Raw genomic sequence first — 13361 nt, forward strand, 5'->3', positions numbered from 1 at the left:
GAGGAGAGCCGTGTGTCCCAGAGGCCAAGTGCAAAGTGTTTCAAGGAGGACAGCTGATCATCTGGGTCAGATGCCCCCGACGGGGCTCAAGAGGAAGAAGAGAAGGGACCTCTGGGTTTGGCACCAGAGTGATTTCAATGGCACAGCCGGGAGGAGAGCCTGGCCGGCGGAAGGTGACAGGGACAGGGAGACAGGATTGGGCAGCCAGCACACACAGCTCCTGAGGCGTTTTCCTTTGGAAAGGGAAGGAGCTGTGGGTGTCCGAACTGTCACCTCCCACCTCTCCACGTCAGGCGGATGGGTCGTAGGCAAGAAACAGAGAGAGAGGGGCTCCTGGGTGGCTCAGTTGTTAAGCATCTGCCTTCGGCTCAGGACGTGATCCCGGCGTTCTGGGATCGAGCCCCACATCAGGCTCCTCCGCTATGAGCCTGCTTCTTCCTCTCCCACTCCGCCTGCTTGTGTTCCCTCTCTCGCTGGCTGTCTCTCTCTCTGTCGATTGAATAAATAAAATCTTCAAAAAAAAAAAAAAAAAGAAAGAAAACGAGAGAGAAATTTGGGGTGGTCCAGTCCTGTCCCCAGTTCATTCTGATGCTGCACACCAGTTCCTCTTGGACGACAGAATGCACAGCCTGGACTCCAAAGTCTGGCCTCAGGGCTCAGAGCCGGAGCCCGTATTGGCGGGCTTGAGACCGAAGATCTGACCCCAGTGTCCAGGAGATGGAGCCCCAAGATGGGCCTGATACCCTAGCCCCTCCCTCCCAGGCTCTCCAGCCCCCAGAAATGTTGTCAGGCTGTGGGCAGTGGCAAGGGTCACTTAAGGTTGGCGGTCACGAATCTGAGTGGGATGTGGTCAGCCACGGGGGTGCAGGTGCAGAGCGGGGAGGGAGGGGGCTTTCTGGGGGCTGGGGCAGTGCTTAGGCAATCTGATGGAGGGGAAGGGGTGCAGAGGAGTCGAACGGTGCCAGGGAGTGACCATGAGACAGGCTAGGGACTCTGAGCCTGGGAAGGGAAGAGAGGTCAGGAAGGGCCAGGGCTGCCCAGAGGGCTCGATGGGGTTGGCGTGTTAGAGGAGTGAGCTGGCGGGTTAGCAGGGGGTGTCGGTGGGCTGCTGATGGAGGGTGTGTGGTGGGCACAGTTCTCGGTAATGACAAGGTCCGGGGTCTGCCCTGGGCAAGGTGGCTGAGGCTGGGCGGGGACTGGGATTGCTGGAAGAGGGGGTCAAGCGCTGAGGCGCCAGGGTGCTGGCCCGTAAGTGGGGGCAGCAGCGCTGGAGATGGTGGCAGGAGCCAGCCCCCTCCAGGAATGAGGGCAGAGTGACAATGATGTGGTGGTGACAGGAAGGAGCACGCAGGACTCCTGCCCACCTCTGGGCCCGATGGTAGGAGAAGTGGGGGGAGTGGCCACCATTGAGAGGGCTGCAGGGGGACCCCTGCCCACTGTGGGGAACAGGTTTCTGTGGTAGTATGAGGTCAAGGACACACCCCAAGATGCGGTTGAGGCCACCGTGCAGGTGATGGCACGTGGGATTGTCCGGGAGTGGGGACGGGTGAGAGATGGGGTCAGATTAGAGGATGAGCCTCTGGGGTACTTGGGTTCCTATGGTCACTGATTAAACAAGGACGAAGGGCTTCCTGAAGGTACCACGGCTCCCAGGGATGTGGGGCCATGAGTGTGGGGTGGCGTGGGTGGGTCTTGCCAGCAGCCCTTCTCCACCCCAGCCGCATCTGTAAAGTGAGGAGAGTGGAAACTGCCTTGCTGAACATCAGAGAGCCAAGTGCTGAGCAGGACTTGGGGTCATTGTAACTATGACCCCTGTCAACCGTTGTCATTGGGGGCAGTTTGACGGGCACAGGTGACTGTGGTGGGGGCTGTGGAGGGGTGTCTGGTTTCTCCAGAGGGTGTAGTATCTGGGTGGGTTCTCAGGGGTCCAGGTAAGGATAGAGGCTAGAGGATACATCAACGGACCACTCTGGTCCAGCATCTTTACAGTCAAGTTGACGCCTCGTAGGTGGACTTGACCTTAAGTGGTGGCCTTGAGGCTGATGGCTCTGTCCTGGGGAAGGGTAGGGGAGAGCCCTGACATGCAGGGGAGGGAGAAACACTGACGCGTAGTGCGGTTGTCCAACTTCCCCTCTAGGGTATGGGCTCCACATAGGGGGCCTAGCTATCAGAGCAGAGTGAGAGGGGTAAGGAGGAGGGGGAGAAGGTGGGGGCAAGGTGCAGCATTAAATGGGGTGATGGGGGGCTCACTGAGAAGGTGACATTTAAGCAAAGCCTTGAAGAAGGTAAGGAAATGAACCTTGTGGACATCTGGGGGAAGAGCATTCTATGTGGAGGGAACAGCCAGTGCAAAGGCCCTGAGGCAGGACAGACTGGCAGCTTCATGGACTAGCAGGAAGGTCAGTGTGGCTGGATCATCATGGGAAGGAGAGGTCAGGGAGGTGGCAGGGGCCAGATCACGGGGGGGGTCTTGTAAACCACTGTTGAGGACTTTGCCTTTTACTGAGTGTGACAGGAACCACTGCTTTTGGGCAAAGGAACAACACAACCTGCTTAAGTGGGCCGTGTGCGGAACAGACCTGGGGGGCACAGGTGGGTCCAGGGAGACCAGTGAGGAGGCTGCCCAGTAATTGGGTGGTGGTGGTGGAGGTGATGAGAGGGGGATGATCAAGTGGGTTTCCTATGGGGTTGGAGAATTTGGAAGTATCAGAAGGGGAAGCCTTAGGCTGGGGGTGGGAGGCCGTCCAGGGATTTGCTGTCTCTGGTCTCTGAAGCCTCGGGGACCACTGTTAGAGCGGGGCGTTAAGTGCCGTGGTTTGACCCCATGCCCCGCTCCCTTGCGTCTGTCTTAGGTCCTGGGTTCCACATGAGATCTGCTGAAAGGGCCTTGCCATTAGAGCAAAGCCCCATGTTACAGATGGGGAGACTGAGGCCAGAGGACAAGAGAAGGTGCCCAGGGTGGGTCACGTGGGAATCAGTGGAGAGCTGGGATGGAGGCCAGGCTGCCCGTTGCCCAGTCAGGCTGGTCTCCCGGCCAGTGGCAGTCCCCTGCCGCTCCGCAATCCTGCTGTTAGGGTTGCTGTTTGTGTAGCTTGACAGCCCCTGCCCGCTACCCCGCTGTGGTCTCTGTCCTGGGCCCGCTGGAAACTTCCCTCTCTCCTTTCTGTCAGTGACGTGCCCAAGGGGGCCGAGACCTTCGGAGTGTCTGGGAGCTCCGGAGTGGAGGTCTTCATGGTCTACGACCCAGCTCGGGTGACGGTGCCCACGGGCAAGTCCCGCTGGCCCCTGGACGCCAGTGTGGAGGTGACCGTATCCGTGGACACAGCCAGTAAGGACTTAAATGATCTCAAGGTAAGAGGTCTCGTCTCCACAGTCAGGGGCCGCATCCCCCCGCCCCCCCGCGTAACCCCACTCACACATCACCCCTGCTCCGCCAAACCCCACGAGGCCCTGACACCTGCGTCCACACAGCACATCTTGACACCACGGACACCCGGACACGCACGTCCACCCCAAGGCTACAGCGTCACATGTACACACACGAAGGAGTTCTCCCATAAAAACAGCCTGCCCACTCACCCCCTCAAATTCGCAGGCACCCTCCCGTGAATGCCTGTGTTCAGCCTACACACAGACCCCAAAACAAGCCCTGCAGCAGGCAGGACTCTAGCGACGGCCTGTGCACAAGCATGCGCGAAGACACAGGTGTCTGCTTGGATGTGCACTTGTCCCTGTATCTAAGGAAGGAGAAAGGCTTCTCTTTCATGGACGACCCCGTCATCGCTCACCCCTAGGCCCCCACCACACACAGTGAACCCACTGGTTCACTGCCATCGCCCTTTCTCCCCCAGCAGGGAAAAGGCAGAAACTACAGCTGCTGAGAGCAGAGGCCCCGGCGCCTGCCATGGGTTCAAATCCTACCTGCTCTGCTTACTAGCAGCACGCCTACAGGGAGGGCCCGGAGTGGCCTCATTAGGAATGCACCCTGTCTCCTGGGGCCATCTTGGGAGCTCATTGAGATGGCCTGGGCAGAGCTCTTGGCATGGGTTCGGGACCATGAGAAGAGCTCTGTGACCACTGGCTTTTACTGGAGGGGGGAGGGGAGCGTGTGGTCATTGTTCCCATTTTACAGATGAAGAAACAGAAGCCGAGTAACTGGCCGAGTAATAGGCCGAGTAACTGGCTGATGTCAATGGTGTCAGCCGTCCCTCCCCTTGTTCTTCCTCTCTGACATCTCCGTGGATTCCTGAGGGTCCAGCTGCTCCCTCTGGGACCCACCCCACCCTCCTCAGCCCTCATCGCTCTCAGCCCAGCTCTAGAGCCCCGGAGGTAGCCACAGCCTCTCACGCTGGGGAAGGCAGCTCTGAGTCCAAGCCAGGGGCCCGGGAATCCTGGGCCTTCTGCAGTGGGGAGCACTAGGGGTGCCCAGGCCTTCCCTGCCTCCAAGCAGGACTGTCAGGGTGTCCCCCCGCCCCCCCGCCACGGCCATCTCTGAAGGGTGGCCGTACTGGCTTAGGGCTGACGGTGTCCCCCCAGGTGAAGGTGTCCTACTTCGGGCCGCATGACGGCGGTGCCCTGGGCCAGAGCGCGCTCTTCCTCACCGGCGTCGGTAAGTACCACCTCCTGGGCTCCCTGGATACCCCCCGCCCCTCCATGTTGCCCGCTTGAGGGTCTCAGGGGAACCCCTGAGTACCAGGCCCATGCCTCCCCCTCCACCTCGAGGACCTTCTTCAGCTCATCCCATCAGCTCGGGGATGGAGACTCAGAAATACTCAGGGCCACCAGAATCTAGAAACTGCACTGCCCTTGGCGGACAGCTAGACCCGCCACGGGCCTCCTCCCTCCGGAGGCCCACCTGTCACACCACTGGAACCCCAAGTTGTCTCGCTAAACCTCAGAGGGCCGTGAGCCGCCTTCAGCCAGAGCCCTGGCCGCTGGCTCCGACAGCAAGGGACCCAGCACCTAGAGCCTCAGGCCTCGTTCCCCACGGCCAGTGGCAGGGCCACCGAGAGCTAGCGATTCAGAATCCTAGACGGGCAATAAATTCAAGAGTTGGAGACTAGGTCCCTCCAAACATCCAGAACCACAGGGGGTGGCCGCATGGCCCCCTGGGCATTGGGTGTGGTCCCCAGAACTGGTCTCCCTGGGTCTCGTGGGCAAAGGTTGCCTCGGCCTGGACATCGTGGGCATGGAGGCGGGACGGGGCGAGCCTCTGGTGCCCCTCTCCACTCCTTTACAGACATCTCCCTCGACGTCGACACGCATCGCACAGGCAAGGTGAAGAGGAGCCACGGCGACAAGGTGAAGCTCTCCTGGCTACCCCAGGGTGGCAGGGTTGACAGACAAAGCTGGGGGTGATGGATCCCAGGGTCTGTGGGAACCGACCGTGTAGGGAACCCATCTGGAGGTGGCCAAGTTGACACAGGTGGGCGTAACTTGCACCATGGGAGCACCGTGCTGCATGAGTCCGGTGTGAGCCCTCTCGGAGTCTGTCCACCACGTAGGGATTGGGACTGGTTCTCTTGCTTGATGCCTCTTCTATTTCCTTGGCTGTATTTGGACCCCCAAACATGGTAAGTGCTTCATAAAAGGTTGTCGAGTGACTGACTGACGGCTGGGAGAAGACAAGGCTTCTGGTAGAGGAGGCCGGGTGGACAGCCTCAGTTGGATCCTGAAGAGTGAGGAGGAGGGTGGGGTGGGCTCGAGGCATTACCACCCGGGAAATATCTGGAAGCTATCCTGGAAGGGGTAGAAGGTGTAATTTGTAGGGAAAGATCCTGGAGAGAAAGCCTGGGCCCCAAGGATAGACTTTGAGGACAAGATGGGGGCAGGGCAGCCATGGATGGCTGTGCAGGTTGTTCACTGAGCTAGGTTGCTTGGCGAAGATGGTGAGTGGGGCTATGATGCAAGTCATGTCTTGTGCCCTGGCATAGGGCAGCATTTACCAAGAAAGGTGGACAAGTGTGCCATATAGGCCAGATGAGTCTGAGTCCCAACTATGGGACTGGGGGCTCGTTTTCCAGAGCCTTCCTTTCCTCTTCTGTGAAATGAGGCAAGTGAGCCCTGCCTTGTGGGGTCTGGTAGGGATTAAGTGAAGGCGTGTCAGGGAAAGCTGCAATCAGAGGCAGGGCTCCAGCCATCTTTCCCACCTCGGCTTAGACCTCCTTGCAAGGCTTGCAGGACTGAGGGTAGATGCCAGAGATGTCTGTGGGACAGGACCCAGGAGAGTGCTGAGATGGGGAAAGTTTCCCTGGGATTGTCCAGCCCCATCAAGGTCAAGGCAAGGCAGCCTCTGTCCCCCAGGCAGGGCCAAAGCTCGGCGGGCTGGTAAAGGTTGTTTTTGGAACAGCCTTCCTCTTGAAGGACTGACATCACCCTTCGTCCTCCAGTGCCATGGCTGGGTGGGACCACAATGTATAGTTGTATAGGTTGTTCACTGCACACGTGTGGGGTGGATCTGGGTCTAGAGACCAGGAATTCCAGTCCCCAAATCTATGATCCCTCTTTAAGTCCTGCAGCAAACCCAGAAAACAGAAGTCTCCATGTTAACAAAGCAGCCAGCCCTAGCCAACTCCACAGCCCCTTCCCCAGGCCCTCTGGGTCCCACTGACCTCAAAACCTCTTGTTTTGCCACAGAAAACCTGGCGCTGGGGCCCCGAAGGCTATGGAGCTGTCCTGCTAGTGAACTGTGATCGGGACAGTGTCACGTCCAGAGGGCCTGACCTCACCAACAGCCAACTGGCATCATTGGATGGTGTGTGACAGAGGGGTGTGTGGGGACGTCCAGAGTGGCGTGGGGCAGTAGAGGCTGGGGAAGATGGGGGGGTAGCCTGTCGGTGGGGTGCAGGGAGGGTTGTCTCAAGGGCACCATCCTCTCCAGACCTACAGGACATGTCCCCCATGGTGCTGAGCTGTGACGGCCCAGACAGCCTCTTCGACAGCCACAAGCTGGTCCTGAGCATGCCCTTCTCGGATTCCAAACGAGTGGGGGTCTTCTGTGCTAGGGGTGAGTGGCTGCTGGGCTGCTTTCCCCCCTGCCCTGCTCACCCTCTGCTTCCCAAACTCTTTCTTCTCTTGTACACATCCCCCATCCCCTCCACATCTTCTGTACCTCCCTGTACCTCTGACGTACAGCTCACAGCTGCTACCTACGAAGGAGGGTCGAAAACGAGTCCCATTTCACAGAGGAGGCCCCTGGGACTCAGACTCAGGAATCCTCCGTCTCTAAGTCACACAACCAACTGGGGGTGGAGCGGGCATTCGAACCCGGGTCTCTTAAGAGCCCAAACCCCTCCTCTTTCCACTGCCGTCCCCCTCCTCTGGTCAGGCAGCTTGGGATGAGCTCTTCATGCACGTCCCGCTCTGTCCAGGCTGGGTGAGGTGGGGGCGGGAACCAGCGAAGCCATGGCCCAGGCCAGCCCTTAGATCCCGGCTGTTGTGCCAGAGATTTTATTAATCAAAATCTATGGCTTAAAAAACATCTACCCATCCTTAACCCTGAGCTGCCTCTACTCATTTTTATAAATAGCAAGAGGCTTTTCCTGCCCCTTTGGTTCTTCCCCCCCTTACCTTCTTCTGTTCAGACTGATCCAGAACTTGTCCTGATCACTTGAGCCTGGCAGGAGCCAGAACGTTCCTCCTCGTGCACCGATGGTGGACGTTTAGGCAGAGGCCCCGCTTGGAGTCACTGTGATACCAGAACAGAAGTGAAACCTCACTAAGTGAACGGATAACCTTCCTCGCGGTGCATGAGAACTTTCCCAGACAAGCCTGAGGGGAGCACGGAAGGGGGCAGCGCAGAAATACTACAGGCCAGGCGCTTGTAAAAATAAATTGAGGTGACATTCACACAATAGGAAATTAACCATTTGAAAGCGGTCAGCTCCATGGCACTTAGGACGTCCTCAATGCTGTGCGACCAGCACGTCTCTCTAGTTGCAAGACTGTTTCCTCACCCCCCCATGAAACCTTGTACCCATCAGTGGCCACTGCTCTCTCCCCCCGCCCCCCAATCCTAGGCAACCCGTAATCTGCTTTCTGTCCCTGTGGATTTTCCTGTGTTAGATGCTTCTCTGTAAATGCAGTCATGCAATATGTGGCCTTTGTGTCCGGCTACTTTCAGTTCACATAATATTTTCAAGGTTCGTGCATATTGTAGCTCGTGTCAGTACCTCATTCCTTTTGATGGGTAGAAAAAGTTCCGTCATACGGATAGACTCCAGTTTGTTGATCTGTTCATCCGTTGGTGGACGTTTGGGTATTTTTCACCTTTTGTGCCAGCTGCTTTTCTCTCTTTATCTGATTTACAGCTTACACGGACCTCATGAGATACTGTTGGCCCATTTTACAGATGAGGAAGGGAGGCTCAGAGGGGCTGAGTCACTGAGCCAGGGTCACACAGCTTGCATGTGGCAGGGCTCGAGGGGAGCCCCAGGAGATCTAACACGAAAGTGGCTCTGCCCCGGATCCCTGGCCTCTGGCTTCCTTCCTCGAGCCCTCTGTCCCAGCGCCGGCCCCTGACTCTGGTTTCCCCTAGGCGGGAATTCCCTCGAGGACTACAAGCAGGTGCTGGGGCCTCAGCACCTGTCCTACGAAGTCGAGCGGCAGCGAGGGGAGCGGAAGATCAGCTTCTTTGTGGAGGGGCTCACCTTCCCTGACGCTGATTTCCTGGGGATGGTCTCCCTCAGTGTCAGCCTGGTGGACACGGGGGTATGTATAGTGTTAGGGGCTAGGGTGGTGCCTGAGGGTTTGGGGGACCAGTTTGGAGTCTCCAGGGCTGGGCAGGCTGGGGGGCTGGGGGAACTTGAGGCCTGATGGGGCTCCCTGCAGGGCCCACTTAGTCCTCATTTTCCCCCCAGACCCTGCCTGAGGTGCCCCTCTTCACAGACACCGTGGCCTTCCGCATGGCCCCCTGGATCATGACCCCCAACACCCAGCCCCCCCTGGAGCTGTACGCATGCAGGTGAGGCCTCACCCCTCCTGCAGCGACCCCATGGTCTCTGGACCAGTAGAGATAGGAACAGAATGCTGTGTCCAGTGTTGGGCCCTCACTCAGTGGATGGAGGCTTTGAGGTCACACGTAGGTGCAGGCCGGGCAGGGGAGAGCAGCAGGCTGGCTTGCGTCGGTCAGCCCCAGCCTGTCCTGAGCAGCTAAGGCCCCAGCTGAGGCCAATGGGTGCAGCATCAGTGTCCCTGCCTCTACTGTGTCCTGCCTGTGAGACAGCTTGGATTAGTTGGGGCAGCAAAGCTAGGCTCTGTTTAGGCAGCTGGCAGTCGCAGGAGACCTAGCCTCGTGCTGGGGTCGGTGTGCTGCTGGGCCTACAGAGAACATGGGAGTCCAGCCTCTGGCATCGGCTGTGAGACCCGGCCCAGCCTGAAACCTTAGTCCCTCTGCCGTCTCCCAGAATCCTTGTCAGGCCCCATAATGGACAGGTGAGCCTTGATTGGCAAGGCCACTCTAGGCCCCTGTGTCAGAGGTCAGACCAGTGCACAGGCCCGTAGCCAACTTGGAATCTAAGTCAAAAGGCCAGGAAGGTGGGAAGAAATAAGTTTGCTCTGCACGTGTTCGGAAGGGGATTCTTTCTTTCTGTTTGCTCACTAACTCCACCCTGATGCCTTTGTATCCGCCTTGAGAGCAGCTGGGGCTAGCTACCCTCACTGCCACCTTAGCCCAGTCTCCAGGCCTCCTGGCTTTCATACCCTGCCTTTGGCCTCCAAGCACCTGGGCTTGCCCCTCACCTTGCACCTACCCCCTGATATGATCTGGGGACATTATCTGTCTCTGTCTTCCCTAGGGCGGGGGCTGTGTTTGAACCCCTATACGCAGGGGCCACACGGGGCCTATGTGGACAGGACCAAGGCCACAGTCAGAGGTCACTATTACGTTCCTCTCCCCCTGTGTTTGCAGTGTGGTAGACTCTCATGGCCCAAATAAGAAATTTCTGGAAGACATGTCTGACCTGGCATTGAAAACCAACTGCAAGCTGATCATCTGCCCTCAGATTGAAAATCGAAGTGACCGCTGGATCCAGGTGGGTGCAGGAGCAGTGGGGGTGGCCGAGGCATCTGGGTCCCCATCCTTTACCCTGATTTTGGGAAATGGGGCCTGGACAGGTTCCTAAGCACCCTTGGTCTCCCGAGAAAAGCCAGGATGGGGGTCAAGGCGCAGGCAGCTTAGGGAAACACGTTCCAGCTGCCCCCATCACCCCAGTTTCTCCTGTTTCCCCTACATGCTCGGGTCCCAGACAGAGTCCTCTCCCAGTTGGGGTCCCTAAAGGCCTCACCTGTACCCCTGACCTATGCATCCCCAGGTGTTAGGGAGCCTCTGTGGCCCTGCCCTGGTCCAGGTCTGAGGGGATCACCCCGTTTGGAAAATCACATTTGGGGCCACCACCGTGATCGCTTCTTCTCCCCTCCTAGGACGAGATGGAGTTTGGCTACACTGAGGCCCCTCACAAGTCCTTCCCAGTGGTCTTTGACTCTCCCCGAAACAGAGGTCTGAAGCATTTCCCGTATAAGCGGATCCTGGTATGTGGCAAAGGGCGGAGTGGAGGTCCCTTGGGAGGCTCCTCCTATAGGACTTCGCTGGTCCTGGTCCTTGTCCTTTACGGGGGGGCTAAAGGACACAAATGGTGGGGAAATGGGGAGTCAGTGGGAGGGAGATTGGGATAGAACATGCAAATGACATGCAAATGACATGCAAATCCCCCATTCTGAGAAGGGCAGGCCAGTAAAGTCCTCCTAGGGAGCCCTTCTCCTCCATGTGGGTGGGAGTCCACAGTGGGGTCAGCTCTGGGGAGATCAAACTGCCTTTTGGGGGAACGCACCACTAGTGAGCCCTCACGACTCTTGCTTTTATGAGATGGGGCCTCTTTTCAGGTGACAAATGTTTTCTGGAACATGCAAATCCCTCCATTCTGAGAAGGGCAGGCCAGTAAAGTCCTCCTAGGGAGCCCTTCTCCCCCATGTGGGTGGGAGTCCACAGTGGGGTCAGCTCTGGGGAGATCAAACTGCCTTTTGGGGGAACACACCACTAGTGAGCCCTCACGACTCTTGCTTTTATGAGATGGGGCCTCTTTTCAGGTGACAAATGTTTTCTGGACCCCTGCTGCGGGCCAGGCTCCACGCTGCCTCTCACGCATGGGATGGGGACAAGAGCAGCCCCAGCAACCATGCACAGCATTCTGGGCACACCCAGCGCTAGTGTTACACGGTCACTCCTCGAATCCACAGTCCTGTGGATAGCTGCCGTTCTTAGCCCCTCTTTCCGGAGGCTCAGAGAGGTTAAGTAACAGACTCTAGGCCATGCAGCTAGTGGCACCAAGAAGCAAACCCAGAGGGACTGTGTCCACAGCCCTACCACTAGGCCGAACTGCCTCTGGAGGGGGGCCCGAGGCCTACAGCTCGCCGTCCCTGCCTGTTTCCCAGCTCCCACACCCCCGGCACTGGGACAGTGCCTGAGTCCAGATGGGAGCTGGGCGGGGGAAGTCTGGGAGCTCACAGGCACACAGGGCCGGGGCCGGGTCCCAGCGCAGGTGACAGCGAGCCCTACAGGGTGAGTCTGCATCCACCAGTGGCCTGACCCCAGCCTGGGCCTGATCCGGCCGGCGTGTTCCCCACTCATCTCTGCCCTCATCCTTACTCTGTCCTCCCTTCCACTTGCTCTACGTCTAATTTGCTGTTCTTTTCCTGGTTGGAAATGGAAGCAAGGTTTTCCAACCCTCTCACTTCCTAATGCGTGTGTTCAGAGCTACAGCCTTTCCCTGGCTGTGGCCTCACGAGCACCCCACGAGTTCTGGTGGGCTGCCTGCTTATCACCTTACACTTCAAAATACTGTCTAGTTTCCACTTGGATTTCTTCTTTGACCTAAGGGTCCTTTAGAAGTGTCTTGCCTGNGTGTGTTCAGAGCTGCAGCCTTTCCCTGGCTGTGGCCTCACGAGCACCCCACGAGTTCTGGTGGGCTGCCTGCTTATCACCTTACACTTCAAAATACTGTCTAGTTTCCACTTGGATTTCTTCTTTGACCTAAGGGTCCTTTAGAAGTGTCTTGCCTGATTTCCCCGCACTTGGGGATTTTCTCGTTATCATCCTGTTGCAGACTGGGACTTTATTTTTTTTTTTTAAAGATTTTTTAAATTTATTTATTTGACAGAGATAGAGACAGCCAGCGAGAGAGGGAACACAAGCAGGGNCTGCTTATCACCTTACACTTCAAAATACTGTCTAGTTTCCACTTGGATTTCTTCTTTGACCTAAGGGTCCTTTAGAAGTGTCTTGCCTGATTTCCCCGCACTTGGGGATTTTCTCGTTATCATCCTGTTGCAGACTGGGACTTTAAATTGCACCCCTCCGTCGCCCACACCCAAGAGCTGTCACTTCCTGTCCTAACTGACCCCTCCTTCTGGGGTTGGGGGGCTTGCTGGTCCTGCCCTAGGGTCCCGACTTTGGATATGTGACCCGGGAGATCCTGTTCGCCGGCGCCTCCAGCCTTGACTCTTTTGGCAACCTGGACGTCAGCCCGCCCGTCACGGTGGGCGGCAAGCAGTACCCCCTGGGCCGGATCCTCATCGGCAGCAGCTTCCCCAAGTGAGAGGCCTGGCGGGAGGTGGGAGGACGTGGGGACCCCCGCAGCACGCACCTTCCAGCTCCCTCACCCCAAACACAGGTTTCCAGTCTGAGAAGCGGTCTTCATTCCTGCGCGGTCCTGGGGTCAAAGACCCCGAGTCCTAGGATCTTAGATGTAAAAGCTCATTTCTCTTTGGAGAAAACTCATGGACGAGTGACCCACCGTCTTTGGGCTGCCTAGTGTTTCATGAGCTTCATTAGTCACCGACTACACGTATGGGGGGAGGCCTTACGTAAAAAGCCAGACTTCCAACTTCTTTTGAAACATTGGCATTGTCGGGGAGGTGATGTGGTGCAGAGGAAGGAGATGGACCTGGTGACCTCTCCCCGGAGGTGAAAATAGCTGCTGTTCTAGCAACAGCTAAAGGGCCCAGGGGTCACCAGGGGGCTACCGGCGAATGAGTGGCTGGCCAGGACACCAGGGCAGCAGAGGTGACTTGGTGGGTCCCACCCCGGACAGCTGTCATCAGGCAGGAAACAAGGTATAGAGGGGTCGGTGCTTAGACAGGTGACAGTATCTGCTAAATCCTGCCGAATGGGTCCCCACCCTGCCTTCAGGCAACCGAAGAATGGGGTGTGCTGTGCAGGGATCCTGGTGGGGTCCTTGGCTTCCTGCCTGGAGATTAGGCCTGCCACAGGCACCGGGGACCACCTTCTCCTTTGCGTGGGGATGGCCTGGAAACCAGGTGAGAGCCCCAAGCCCTGACTGACGTCTGGAACAGCCAGGCAGTCAGAG

General features: G+C 57.7%; 1 protein-coding gene across 1 annotated transcript in view; it reads left to right on the forward strand.

The window, feature by feature from the left end:
• The window catches only part of PADI1 (peptidyl arginine deiminase 1), a 42293-nt gene that overhangs the window by 17065 nt on the left and 11867 nt on the right, over positions 1-13361 (forward strand). Inside the window, exons 2-11 of the mRNA XM_002924018.4 lie at positions 3171-3351; positions 4537-4609; positions 5240-5301; positions 6637-6754; positions 6881-7006; positions 8537-8709; positions 8859-8962; positions 9908-10031; positions 10420-10527; positions 12435-12586. Coding sequence (XP_002924064.2) covers positions 3171-3351; positions 4537-4609; positions 5240-5301; positions 6637-6754; positions 6881-7006; positions 8537-8709; positions 8859-8962; positions 9908-10031; positions 10420-10527; positions 12435-12586 — 1221 coding nt within the window. The remainder of the gene's footprint in view (positions 1-3170; positions 3352-4536; positions 4610-5239; positions 5302-6636; positions 6755-6880; positions 7007-8536; positions 8710-8858; positions 8963-9907; positions 10032-10419; positions 10528-12434; positions 12587-13361) is intronic.

Source organism: Ailuropoda melanoleuca, chromosome 11, assembly GCF_002007445.2.
Source record: "Ailuropoda melanoleuca isolate Jingjing chromosome 11, ASM200744v2, whole genome shotgun sequence".
Classification (NCBI taxonomy): Eukaryota; Metazoa; Chordata; class Mammalia; order Carnivora; family Ursidae; genus Ailuropoda; species Ailuropoda melanoleuca.